General features: G+C 64.8%; 1 protein-coding gene across 1 annotated transcript; it reads right to left on the bottom strand.

Annotated features, from left to right (window-relative positions):
• Positions 1 to 4694: 4694 nt before the first annotated feature.
• LOC123926655 lies at positions 4695 to 12850 on the bottom strand. The gene is made up of 6 exons (XM_045980592.1): positions 12843 to 12850; positions 12558 to 12633; positions 7930 to 8530; positions 6183 to 6405; positions 5340 to 5458; positions 4695 to 4738 (listed from the first exon to the last, which is right to left on the bottom strand). Exons 1-6 carry the CDS (start codon positions 12848 to 12850, stop codon positions 4695 to 4697), a joined length of 1071 nt encoding a protein of 356 aa, XP_045836548.1.
• Positions 12851 to 13648: the final 798 nt, after the last annotated feature.

The following is a 13648-nucleotide window of genomic DNA, read 5'->3' on the forward strand; positions in this document are numbered from 1 at the left end:
ATTGCCGTATTTAATTACATCTCCAGAAGTCACAGCCTGTGATGGGAAATTGCTGGAGAAGGGGGGCTTCTGGTGGGTGGGGGAGGGGAGAATCCCAGCCTCCCCCCAGGGGGAGCAGCCCGGGCCCATGGAGCGGCGAACCCCCCTCCACACCCTCCAGGCTGTCGCTCTGAGCGAGGACTCAGTGGGGCTCCAGCCCTGGCCCTGAGGGTTTTGTGGGGTCAGGCCCCAGGGCAGGGGTCTGGGGCAGAAGGTGTGGAGGAGGCAAAAGCCCCCAGTCCCGAGCAGCTGGACCCTGGGGCACCACCGCCCACCCCCTCGTGGACCATGTGAACGTGTATTGCTCGGGGCGGGGGTTGTGCTGGGTGCGTCGGGGCCCAGCCCTGGGTGGTCTGGCGCACGGCCGCAGCAAGTGGGGTGCTGAGGGCCCGGGGGGTTGGGCCCCTGGAGGCTCGGACCTGAGTCCGTTGCCTTCCCGGCGGCCGACAGCATCCAAGCTGCACAGCTTTCCGAGGGCTGTCCTAGGCTGGACCCTTGCGGCCAGGCCACCGCCCCCTGACACAGGAAGGGCCTGGGAACCCTCTGCTTCCAGGGGAAGTCGAGGCCAGGGAAGGAGGGGCGGTAGGGTCGGGCACAAATGGCGGGCACCTGTCCCCACTGGCCCAGAGGGCGAGGGACTCCGAGCCCCCTCCCCGCCCCCGGAGCCCTCCCAACATCCGACTCAACTTGGCTCCTTGGAAAAGGCTATTCTTGGGTCCACGCAACAGCTGCTGCGCGCGGGGCTCTGCGCTGACGTCAGCCTCCCAAAGCGTCCGGGTCTGGTGCTGAGGCCGCCTCCAGCCCTGGCTGGACAGGTGCCCCCGGGCAGCTGAGGGCTGGGTTGTCCTGGCCTGGCTCTGTGGGGAGGGCTCCAAGCAGCCGTTGGCACTCTGCGTCCTGATGCTCGGGCCTCATCCGGGACTAGAGTGGGCCTGAGACAATGGGGACGGATACCGCCTCCTCCGGGAAGCCTTCCTTCCTTCCACCTCATCCTGTTCTGTCATTGCTGGTCCAAAGCTGGGTTCTCCAGGGGAGGCCTGGGCTGTGTCTGAGCTGGTGTTTGGGTCCAATTCTACACCAGGCCGTGTGCTAGGCCCCTTCTTCAAGAGCTGGCACGGTGACCACCTGATTCACAGAGGAGAGGCTGAGCCCTGAGAGGCTGGGTGCCTCGTCCCAGCACCCAGGAGAGCAGGCGCCCAGCGCAGGCCCAGCAAATGTCTCCTGAATGAGTGAGTGAATGAGCTCCCCACCTCTGTCTGTATGACAGGAGAACAGAGGACCCCTCCAAAGTGGGGTGCTGCTGCTGGGAACCCCTTGTTCCCAGGGAGGGGCCAGGGTCTAAGGGGCACAGCTCACAGCCTGGGGCCATTCTCATGCCCACAGCTTTGGTTCTGAGGGGCCAGAACCCTTCCCAGAGCTGTGCCTGGTCACCCCCCCATTGTCCCCAGTCCCTTTCCCTGTCTCTTGAGCCCAGGCCTTAGCCCCACCCCCTGCCCCGTGCCCCAGCCCCTGCCAAGAAAGGAGCCCTTGGGCCTGGGGGCCGCTGGCACAGTGGTGGTGTCTGCTAGTTACTGAAAGCCTGGGGAAGGAACCGAAACGGAGGCCAGCATGGAGGCGGAGGGGTCATGATGGACAGAAGGAAATTTCTACTTTTTGGCATTCAGCTGCCTCCGCAGTGACATAATCTGGAGGTTTTTACTGACCGGGCAATAAAACAGCTCATAGCGGCAGACGCACATCCTTCAGCAGAGCTGGCTGTGGGCCCCACGGCCTTGGCGAAGGTCACTCCTGGGGCTCGGAGAGGCTGCCTCGGGGCTGCTGGCCCCCAGAGGCTCTGCCCCAGACACAGGCAGGCCGGGGGGCGGTGGGGGGGCCGCCGTCGGCCCCGGACACGGTTGATGCGGACCTGCAGCTTGATGCGGGTGAGCCCCTGCCCCCCCCAACACACTGCTCCTGGGAGCTAACCCTGACCACCCCCCCCGGCTCTGCCCGGGGTGCCCCTCAGCAGTGGCCGGAGCCTCAGCAGATGGTTGGCAGGTCTCACCCCCTCAAATCCAGTGGAGGTTAGCTTAGTAGGGGAAGGGGTGTCGTGAGGGCAAGGGTTTTTGTTGAGAGGAGAGGCGGTGGGGCAGTGTGGACTGCATAGGCTTCAAGGAAGGGAGCACCGGAGTGGGACCCGGGTCCTCATGTCTGCCCTTGAACGGAGGCACGAACAGCTGGGACCCCCGGCTTTGCTGTGCAGGGGCAGCATCTCACTGCTGACCAGAGCAAGCAGCCAGAAGCAGGACATGCCTCACCCACAATCTCGGTCCTGAAAAAGCCAGGATCATGCGACTCATGGGGCTTCTGCGCTCAGGGGTCAGGGGCCCTGCGACCATCGCAGTGGGGCCCGAGCTCGGAATCCTCTTCTACCCGCAGGAAGCCAACAGCCCCAGGAAGAGCACGGGGCAGGGGAGGGGTACTGATGCCCAGGTTGCGTACCAGTTTTCCATGCTGGGGAACGAACTGCAACACACTCATCCCCTGGGAAGCCCACTGACGTGGCACCTGAGGTTCTGTGGCTCAGAAGTCCGCAGTGTGGCTGGCTCCTCTGCTCGGGGTCCCTGGGCTGGAATCAAGTGTAGCTGGGGCCGGGTTCCTTCTGAGGCTCGTTCTGGTTCTCGGCAGGGCTCAGTTCCTTGTGGTTGTAGGACTGAGGTCTCAGCTGTCTGACTGTGGGCCGGGGTCACCCGAACATCCTTGCCGTGTGGCCCTAAAAGGTAGGCCACAACCTAGTTATTGACCTCTTTCTTTGAGACCAGCTGGATAGAGTCTTTCTGATGCTTTCCCTTTTAAAAGATCCCACCTGATTAGGCCAGGCCCACTCAGCAGATTACGCTTATTGATTAACTTGCCATTGATTGACTGGTGCCCTGATCTCTGGAGTGATTTCCCAGCACCTTTCCCAGGCCTGCTTTGCTCCAGGAGAGGGGCGATAGGGTGTGTACTAGAGATGATAGGGTAGAGGTCTTGCTTCCTACGAGTCTGGTGAAAGGACGTGGAGGACTGTGAGCCCTGCCCCCCAGGAGGGAGGGCTGTCCAGGGAAATGCCCGAGACCCTGCGCTAGTGGCGATGGAAGGTCCCCAGAGGCCACCCTAGGGGACCTCTCGGGCTTTGCTGCCCTCTGACCCCAGAAGAGGTTCCCTGGCATGCTGGATTCTTAGCCCGTTAGTGGAAGAGCTTTCTGGCGGGGACCCTCGCCCGGAGCTGGCGTACCCTGGATCCGGGGGTATGCAGTGTCTCAGGCCTGCTTTGCCTCTTAAAGATACTTGAGGACTCAGGTTCAATAATTTATCAGGTCACATCATAAATTCAAGGAATATCTCCAAGGTTTTGAGAACCCGAATTTGACTTCCTCCGGAGTTTTACGATCAGGCAAAGCCATCCATCAGGACTGAGCAGAGATCCATTTGTTAAATGGGACAGCTCCCTTCAGGGCAGGCTAGCTCTCAGTGTCCACAAACCCGCTCTCAGGAAAAGCTGTGCTGTCAAGAAGGCAAACGTCCTCCAGGGATCCCAGAGTGTGGTCACCCCCAGGACTGGGGCTTCTGTTGCTGGCTGCTTAGAAACTCGGGGCAGAGGAAAGTGAGGGGGGGCCCCAAGGATAAGGGGGAGCAGGATTCCACAGACAGAAGCCCGGGCCAGACGTGGCTTGCCCACGGTGTGATCAGCATGTCCACGTTTGCTAGGTCCTCTCCTGGGGGACCTTGCTGGGGGAAGCCTGACCACGGGAGGTATGAGGGGTTGCCCTAGGCCTCCTGCCCCTAGAAGCATGGAGGGTTAGATCGTGAAGTAACAGCAGGGTCCTCCCCTCCCAAGAAGACCTGCCCATGGGGCTAGGATGTACCCACTGCCCTCTCCAAAATTAACGAGAAGCAGATGTGGGAGCTGGGCCTAGAGGGAGTAGGGGTGGAACAGCTTCTCAGGAGGCAAGCCAAGGCCCACACACCCTCACCCTCACCACCATCGTCATCATCGTGACCGTCATCATGGTGACCACCATCACCACCACCATCATTGTGACCAACATCACCATCATCATCGTCATCATCGTCATCATCGTCATCATCACCACCATCATCAGCATCAACATCGTCATCATTGTGACCGTCATCACCATCATCATCGTCATCATCGTGACCGTCATCATGGTGACCACCATCACCACCATCATCATTGTGACCAACATCACCATCATCATCGTCATCATCGTCATCATCGTCATCATCGTCATCATCACCACCATCATCAGCATCAACATCGTCATCATTGTGACCGTCATCACCATCATCATCGTCATCATCGTGACCGTCATCATGGTGACCACCATCACCACCATCATCATTGTGACCAACATCACTATCAACATCGTCATCATCGTCATCATCGTGACCATCATCACCATCACCTTCCCCATCACTGTCGTCGTCCCCATCACCATGTTGCTGTACGGCCACTGTTATCACCTCTCTTTGAGGAGGGGAAGATGCTTCTGGGGCAGCAGAAGCATCCAGCTACCAGCACGGAAGTCCAGAGCCGATGACCTCCAGTGAGTCCCAGATCCAATCCTGGTACTTCCTTCCACACTGACAGCCAGGGGGGCGCCTGCTGATGCTCATGGGGGCGGGCCGATCCCCTCAAGATCGGTGCCGTCACAACCTGGCAAAGCCCGTGGGGCTCAGGCCCCCCGGGGGGTGTGGGCGTGAGGCTGCGGGGAGGTCAGGCTGCAAAGCAGGCTCTGAGTAGGGGCAGGAACCGCGCGTGGCGTCCCCATGGGCGGCTGGCACACCTTCCCCATGGCTGTGGGCGCCCGGCCACCCTCTCAGAGGACACAGGCCCCTCTGCACGGCATTTCCCCACCATGCTGTGACATTTATGAATGTTACATGCAGGGAACCAGAAAACCCATCCCAAATTAAACAAAACCCCAGTGAGCACCTGCGTGGGCCCTGAGAGGAGCCGTCCTGGCGGCGACGCTTTCATCCACCCCACAATGGGATTCCGAGCGGCAGCCTGCGCCTTGGCAGCTGTCCAGTTCCTTACTCCAAATGGGTTTGGCACTTTTTTTTTAAAGAGCACCTTTATAACAATCTCGGAATGAATATTTATAGGGCAAGAACGAGGGAACTGGCTAATTGTGGCTGAGATGCTGTTGGATCAACACCCCTCGGCTCCCGAAGGACAGCATGCGCCAGAGAGAAAGCTGCGCCCTTCATCCCGGGGGTCCGAGCCGTGGAGGAGTGCGGGGGAGAGGCCTCACCCCGGCGGCTGGCAGCCTGCTGTGGCTGGTCAACGGCCACCAGGGGCACTGGGGATGCTCTCAGGAAAGGCCCTTTGTGTCCTCTCCCGGAGCCTTCCCTGGGGGGCTGTGTGACCTGCCTGCATAGGGCAATGGCCAAGAGTCAGGGCCCCCGCACCCAGGGGCGCCCCTCAGGGGCAGCTTGAGCTGTGTATCACGGGGGGCCTGGGGTCCCCTTTGGAAAGGAGCCATCCTCGGAGGCTCCCCTCCGCCCCCTTCCACCGAGCCCCAGCAAGACCCACAGGCTGCACCCTGCATTTGCCAGAGTGGGGCGGGAAGGGACGGGTGGGCAGGGGGGATCCAGGCATCAGACGGGAGGAGTCCGCTTTGCAAGACGCACGCTCCACACGACGTCCCCAGAACCCGTGCGCGGGACAGTGAGGCTGCCCCTTTCCAACGATATTGGGGCTTAATGGGTCTGAGGCTAAGTGGTCTTCGACATCTCGACCTTCAGGTCTGCGGTCCTGTCCACTGTCTGCGTCTTGCGGATGGCACAGCCCGTCCTCCTTTTGTAGAGCGGGGAGCTCTGTGTGGCTCAGAAGAGAAAGGAGGGTGACGCATGGCGAGAAGGGCCAGACCAGGGGCTTCCTGCTGATTCTTCTCTGTGTCCCCTCAGAGCTGGGCCGTCTTTCTGGGCGCCTGGCAGAGTGCAGCCAGCCCACGGAATTCCCCTGGAGCGGGGACACTGACTGAGTCCCCTGCTTGCTGTCGTGGTTGGGTGACTGCAACCAGCCATCTAGGCTTCTTTCTGGCCCGGGGGACCGTCCACCAGGGCCCGCCCACACGTGGCTGGCCCCCACTTACCTCAGCCCCCTGGCCACCATCATCCTACTATATCTGTCCCCAAACTCCTGGGAGAGTGGCCAGGCTGCCGCCAGGTCCCCCACACTCTCGGGGGCATGTGAAGAGTGTCTGGGACCCCGAGTAGTGACCGTGACGGCGTGGGGCCCACCGCAGGGGTCTACGGGGCCGTGCGGGCCCATCGCCGGGGGGCAGGCCGTCCCCCAGCTCTGTTGGATGACAAGGCCTGTGGGCAGAGGTGGGACCCTCCAGGTTAAAGCTTCCTCTGATGGCTGCACCCCTCGTAGAGCCGGGAGAACTTTCTGCGGTGGGCACCTTTTCGCATTTAAATGCGGCCAGACATGGCCCAGACCCTCCACTCCCCACCCCACCCCCGCGTCCAGGGCTTTGAGGTCAGGGCTTCATGCTCCCTGGAAATGCGACTCTGTCCCTCGGGCCAGAAGATACTTCTGTGGGGCGGTCTGGGCGCGGCTGCAGGTCTGCGGGGAGGGCGGGGCTGCAGGGGGCAGGCGAGTCTCCCTTTCTCCCGCGAGTCTCCCCTGCGTCTGGCGTCCAAGGGGGCGCAGGCAGGTCCCCCACAGAGGGGAGAATTCAGGACGTGGCTCAGCCCCTGTCACCGCAGCACATACATGCAGGGGCAGAGAATGGGGGGAGGGAGGAGGAGGATGTCGGGGCGTTGACCCTGCCAGGTGTCAGGCTCAGAGCCCAGCGCGGGGGACCGGCCTGGGCCTCCCGCCCTGCAGCTCCCTGTGGGCAGGGGCTCCCCCTGGGGCAGGTCCGAGGCCGCCTGCAAACGCCCTCCAGGGAGGCCCCCAGGGAGCCCCGCGGGCCCCGCAGCCGACCCCGTGGCTGTGGTGGCAAAGCTGTCCATCTGCAAACAGGTTGCTCCGCTGACATCGCGGCAATGAAATACGACTTTCTCTACGGGCTGCCGGGGAGGTTTTCCCGTTTTCCCGCGGCCATTACGGCAACGTGCGCACGTTTGTTTTGCCGTGTGCGCACGTGTGGGTGTGCACGCGTGTGTGCCTGCTGGAGCGCTGAGGCCTGGCCCAGCCCAGGGACCCCACGGTCTGACGCAGGCCTGGCTTGCGTGGATGGGCCCGTCCACGGGAAGCTGCTGGAAGCGGGACCGGCTGTCCTGTGGGCGCCTCCCCTTGCCCCAGGGCCGGCTGAGCCCTTCCCAGGCTGCCCACAGCCTCCCCAGCCCTGGGGTCTTCCCCACCTGCAGCCGCTGGCCCTGGTGTCCCGGAGCGCCGCGTGGGCATCTCCGGGGGACGGCGCCCCACGACTGCCTCCAGCTTGCTCGTCCTCCGTGCTGTTCCTTCCCCGCCCAGGCCCGGGAGCGTCCCCGGACAGAGGGTGCAGGCGATGGGCTTCCCGCGGCCGTGAGGACACACCGTGTTTCAACAACGTTCGTTCTGTCTTGCCCAGGAGGTGTGTTGGGAGAGGAGCGTTGGGGTCATGTCAGCGGCTGGGCTCTCCACGGCGCTCGGGAACCCAGGGGGAGCAGAAGGCTCAGCGCTCACGGCCCTGGGGTCGTGCCCAGGGTGTGGGGTCAGCGGGGAGACGGGGTGTGGCAGATCCTCGGCCCCCGTACCTTTGCTGTGTTTTTATTGAGGGAAAGTCCCCTGACAGGACCCAGCCCCTGTCAAGGGAACAACTCAGTGGTATTTAGCACGTCCCGTTGTGAGGTGACCACCTCTCTCATTCTGGAACATTCTAAAACCCCCCCGCCCCCAAGGATGCCGGCCTCCGTGAGGGGTCCAGTCTGCATCCCCTCCAGCGGCCCGGAAGCCCTCTCTGCGCGGTGCGCGGTGGGTTCTGGATACCTCGTGGGCAAGGCGTCGCAGCGCCTGGGGCCTTGGGCCGGCTTCTGGCGTCTTCCTGCTGCTTCCACGCTGCAGGCCGTACCACAGGTCCGTTTCCCCTCTGTGGTGGGGCTTCTCTGTCCGCAGACAGGCGTCCGCACGGTCCCCTCCCTCAGCCCCGGTCCTCAGGGGCGCGTGAGTGTGACAGGCCTCGTCTGGTTTCTCGGCGCTCCTGCCTGGCGTGGGATCGGGGTTTGCTGGTGTCGCCGCGGGAGGAGTTACGGACCCTTTTCCACAGCCGCTGAGTCCCAGACTCACGCTTCCGATTTCACAACATCTTCCCCAGCCCTCGTTATTTTCCGGGTTTGGGCTTTTGAGTTTTTCCCAGCCGTCCCGGCGGGGGTGAGATGGCTTCTCACCGTGATCGTGGCCTGCCCTTCCCTGACGACGGCTCCCGGGGTCGTTGGGGTGATGGCTGTCCAGTCCCCTGCCCACGGTTGTGGCTCCTGAGCTGGGCTGGTCTGGACGTGTGTCGATGATGGTCTGAAGGTACAACCAAATTTTGAAATAAAACCCAAGTTTTGTTTATTTAAAGATCCATGGGAAAGTGAAGGGACCAAGAGACCGTTCTTGTTGTCCGCATGGCGCTGGGGAGAGGGGCACCCGGGCGGGGGTGGGGGAGCCCCCACCTCTGATTGAGGCCAGGCCCTCTGAGGGCGCTGGTCCTGCCTTGCCCTTGCCCCCCCAAACAAGACCCCAGCCTCACCCCAACCCCAACGCTGGACACACATGAGTGTCGTTTAGACCGTGCCCTTCCCCGCCCCACCCCACCACGTGCGGCCCCTGGCCCCAGCAGCCTCGAGGTCGAGCCGCCGGCTGGCCGGTGGATTGAATGACTGACTCATTCGTCCCTTCAGGAGCTGCTCTGCGTGAAGACGGGCAGGTGGGGAATAGAATGATCTCGTGTGGGGGCTCTTCCCGAACTCAGCCCACAGCACTGGCCACCCCCATCCCCGCCCCCCACGGAGGCTTCCGTCAGCACCCGTGGGCCACAGCCCCACTTGACAGATGGAGACGCTGAGCCTGCGAGAGTCGGGGAGCTGCCCCTCCCTGCCCTATGGCCCCTCCTGCACCCCAAGAGGTCACTGGGTGGGGCCTTCCTGGGGCTGCAGGCCTCTCTCTTCGGGCTGGAGGACGTGGTGGGAGGCATGTGAGGCCCCCCCGATGCCCCCCAGCCCAGCCCCCAGGGACGGCGCTCCAGGAAAAGCTCTCAGTCAGAAGCCACTGCTCCCGGGGGCACTCCTGGCTCCATTACGGTCCTCGAGCTTCCAGGAAACCGCCGAGCTCGGTGACCGCCCCACCCTCTCCTCTGCTCCAGGGACGAGAGGGACTGTGGCCCAGAAACCACACTGCTTCCCGCACCTGAGAGCCCGAGACCCCTTGCCAGGGGATGCTCCCCACCCCCAGCTGACTCCAGGGACCCCCCTCTGGGTTCTGCTGCCGTCTCTGAGCAGCGACGTCCTTCCTCATGCCCAGAGAGAGCATCGGCTAGGCCCTCCCATTAGGGCGGCACCCCCTGCCCCCCAGCCTCTCCCCTGCAACACCCCCCCGGCCCCCGGGAGAAGCACCCCAACCTGCAGGGGTCTGCTCCCCTGACCTCCCTCCTTCTGCATAGCTGCCTCTGCTCGCTTAGCAGAGCTGGTAGGCAGACTCTGCAGGGCCGGCCGGAGCCCCAAGGCCTCTCCGGGCTGCATCACGGCCCCGTGGGTCCAAGCCGCGGCCACGGGGGCCCAGCCAGCCCGACCCTCACCAGGCGGCATCCCACCACCCCCGGCCTGGCTGCCCTTGCTGCCGTGCTGTGGCCTCCCTGCTGTCCGTGGCCCGGCCGGGCCCGGGTGCTCCTCTGGGCCCCACAGAAGCCTCCCTGACCTCTGACCTGCCCCGCCAGCCAGGCCCCGGGCTTCCTCTGATTCCACGTGGCCCGCACGGCGGTGGCGGCTGGGACGTGGCTATGGACACTGACAGGATCCAATCAAACCCAGGTTTGGGGCTGCGGTCACAGGCATCCCTCCAGAGACCTCGGCAGCCACGCACGCCAGGTGGCCTGTTGTTAAGGGCCACGCAGGTGCCCGCGCCAGAGTCTTTCACTGGCTGGTGCCTGGCCTGAGTCTGCGGCCCCGGCAGGTGTGAGCCCGCTCCCCGTGGCCCTGCCGGTGGACGGACGGGGGAGGCGGGTCGTCAGGGCCGGATTCAGCCTCATGCAAGAAGAGGCATCACATCACTGGCCACCTTGCTGAGGACGCCCAGGAGGAGCGCCCGGGGGTGGGGAGGTGCTTGGCCACCTTCCCTGTCCCTCCGACACTTGGCAGTTTCCCCGGGGCGGGGTTCCACCAGTATCTAGGGCAGGGGACCATGGTCTGTCTTGACTGTCCCGGCAAGGGGCTCTGGAGGACAGCAGGGCCCCAGGCAGCATCCACACAGGTGGCCATTGCCCGGCACGTCCCCGCCCCAGGACCTCGGGCGAGTCTGCTGGCTCTGAGCGTCCGCTCCTCGTGCAGCGGGACGGTAGGAGGCCCACCTCTTAGTGATGATTTGAAGGTCAGCACATCGTCACCCAGAAGCTTCCAGAACACCCAGAGATGCTGGCGTTGTGGACAAATGAACAGAGTGCTCTGTCCTCTGGCTGTGTCCTTACGGCCTCCGGGACCACCAAGGACTGGCCACGCAACCGGCCCTTCTGCAGGGGAGAGGCGGCCGTGGGCTCCCAGCCCTGCCTGTGAGAGCCAGGCTGCCGTCTGGAGGGCGGTCATCCATCCGGGCGACGGCCGACTCTACACTCCCTCCCTGCCCCCCTGCGTGGGGCCTGTTACAGGAGCCCCCTCGGGACAGGCCACGTGCCCACTGCCCCAGCCCGCACACCTGCAGGCCAGCCAAGGGTCCCTGCGTGCCCGACCCCCTTGCCCAAGCTCTGCGAGCCCCTCCCCCACCCCTGCCCACGTAGGGGACGGGGCAGAGCAAACCCTCTCTCGTGGTCAGGGGCCAAGTGTCTGGTTTCAGAGAAAGCACTTGGACCGCGCAGCTTGAAATCTCGTGGGGGTCCCTACCTCCCTTGGGTGAACCCAGGACCCCTCAGCTGGGCCGGGGGACCTGTGAGCAGGGTCCTACCGTCTCCCACCAGCGTTCCCACTTTGGCCTCCCAGACCCTCAGACCTTCCCAGGAGCGCTTGCCCCACACGCGGGGGCCGGGCCACTGCCAGCCGGTCATTCACCCCTCCCCTCCCCTGCCCCTCACGGGGATCCACCAAGACCCTCTCCGTGGTACCCCCGCATCCCGGATCCTGCAGCTCTGGGGCGGGGGGCTCGGGCACGTGGGCGCCTGCTCTGAGAGGCAGAGACACCCCTTCCCCACACCAGCAGCTGGAGGTGTGGGGGTTCCTGAAACGGCTTTCTGGAACAGTAGGTCGTCTAGCTGCTCACACTCCAGTGGCCGGGACCCCGCCGGCAGTGAAGCTAGGGGTGTCCCTGTCTCCCTGGGGGGGCCTGCACCCGGCCTTCTGGGAAGGGGCCCCATCCTGCCATTGCAGGGCCCCATCCTGCACCCCGGGGTCCCCACGTGGCTCACACAGGGCTGGGGGACTTGGCCTCTGCGTCCCGGCCACGTGAGGAGAGGCCCCTGCAGGCTGTGCCTAGCACATACCCATGACATCACTGCGGCGTGAGCCCAGGCTGGCGGCGCTCAGAGTGGAGCCCGGGCACCGGGGTCTCCCGCTCACGCATGCCCCCTGGTTGCAGCCTGGGGTAGATTGTGGCAAGCCTGGGGGCCCGGCTGCTTGTCCAAGGTGACCTGCGGTCCTCATCCCTCAGAGCTGGCTGGGCGTCTCTGTCGTCACCTCATCTGGGCCCCCGTTCTGGGCAGAAGCGCACAGAGCTGGGCACTGGGTGGCTTGGGGTGGACCCAGTCCCTGGAGGCCAAGAGCAGGGAGGAGGCGGCAGGCAGGCCTCCCGCCCGCCCCAAGCCCCGGGGGGCTGCCTGGGTCTCCCCAGGGCACCCCTAGGAATAGGCTGTTTGGCCTGGGAGGGCTGCTGCCCGGAGGCGCCTCTGTCCTGGGCTGGGCTAAAAATAGCGGGGGGATGGCAGGGCAGGGACAGCGGCGGGAGGCCCGCGGGGAGGGGCCGGAGGGGCGAGGACAGCAGCCCAGGCCGGGGCGGCAGTCAATGGCGCTGGCGCACCCACCCTGTTCCCGGTGGCCGGCCAGCGGAGGCCCAGCTGACACGCTATTTTTTCCCCTGCTTGACTAAATATGGTCAGGGAGCACAGCCCAAGGGGGCCCCTTGGCCGGGCCGCGTGTTTGGGATGCTTGGCCGAGTATATAAGGACTGCAAAGGTGAGGCGGGCTCCTGACCCGAGGGGGGCCCCCACGCCCGCTCAGGCCCCTGGGTCGGCCCTCCCCTCCCCGCCCTGCCCCTCCCCCGCCGGCGCAAGCCTCCGAGATGGGCTGTGTGCCTGTGTGAGCCCGCACACCCGCGACCGTCCCCTTTTGTTCCATCCTGACCTCTACCTTGCACTGACCCGGCTGGGGGTGCGGGAGCGGCTGCGGACACGGCCCAGAGCAGGGAGGGGCGCAAGGTGCACGGGCTCGAGGTAGCTTCTCCGTAACTCTGCATCGCCTCTGGTCCCTCCCTCCCTCCCTCTCCCTCTCTCCTCCCAAGATCTCCCTTCCTGCTAAGTCTGCGCTGCTGCGGGAGGACGGGGGGAAGGGCAGGGTGCGGAGGGGGGTGCGCGGTGTCTTCTTTCTCTTCGCCTGCCCCCCACCCCCCCAAGTGCGGGCGCATCGGGAGCTCCGGCCTCCCCCACCCCTGCATTCGCGATTGGCTCCGGGAGAAGGTGGATGGCGCTGCCGCGGCTGCAGCATCTCCCTGGGAGCCACGCGGGCGCTCGTACCGGGAGCCGCGACCCTGCGCCCGCCGCCACCGCCGCCAGCCCGGCCGAGGGGCTCCGCGGTGAGTCCTGCTCAGCCTGGCCAGGCGGCCCCACAAACTTGCCGGCCGCAGCGGCGGGGGTGTGCCTGCTGGTGGGTGGGAGCCGTGGCGCCGGCCGCGTGGTTCCAGGGGGGCGCTTTGGAGTTTTCTCTGGCTCGTGGCTCCGTCCGCATTCGGAAAACTGCAGAGCCAGCAGCCAGCAGGCCGGGAGGGCGCGTCCAGCCGGGTGCACGAACTTTGACATGCAGGCATTTTGCAAGGAAGTGGCTGCCTGCAGATGCCCGGGGGTGGACCGGGGTCTGGTGCAGGGGCAGGGGGTATGGGGGTGGGGAGGGTGCAGTGGCTCTGGGCGTGTGGTTAAACTTACCTTGGAACTCGCCTCATTAACCGTGGAGATGCGGGGGCAGGGGTCCCAAGCCTGCACGGTGTGGCCGCCCCAGGTCGGGGCTCTGGACTTCTGTAGTTCTGGTGGTCCCCGTCGGGGTCGGGAGGGTCTCTGTGCTGGGTGCACAGCGCGGGCGCGGGGGTGGGGGGGTGGGCGGAGACAGCGGGGGAGGGGGGCTCAAGAGGGGGATGGGGTGGGGTTGGGGAGCAGCGTCTTCTGGAGGGAGCATGACCTCCACACACTGGAGGGGGGGTCAAAACTGACGAGCGCTGGGCAAGGCGGGGGGGGGGCACAGA

This window comes from Meles meles, chromosome 16 (genome assembly GCF_922984935.1).
Source record: "Meles meles chromosome 16, mMelMel3.1 paternal haplotype, whole genome shotgun sequence".
Lineage (NCBI taxonomy): Eukaryota > Metazoa > Chordata > Mammalia > Carnivora > Mustelidae > Meles > Meles meles.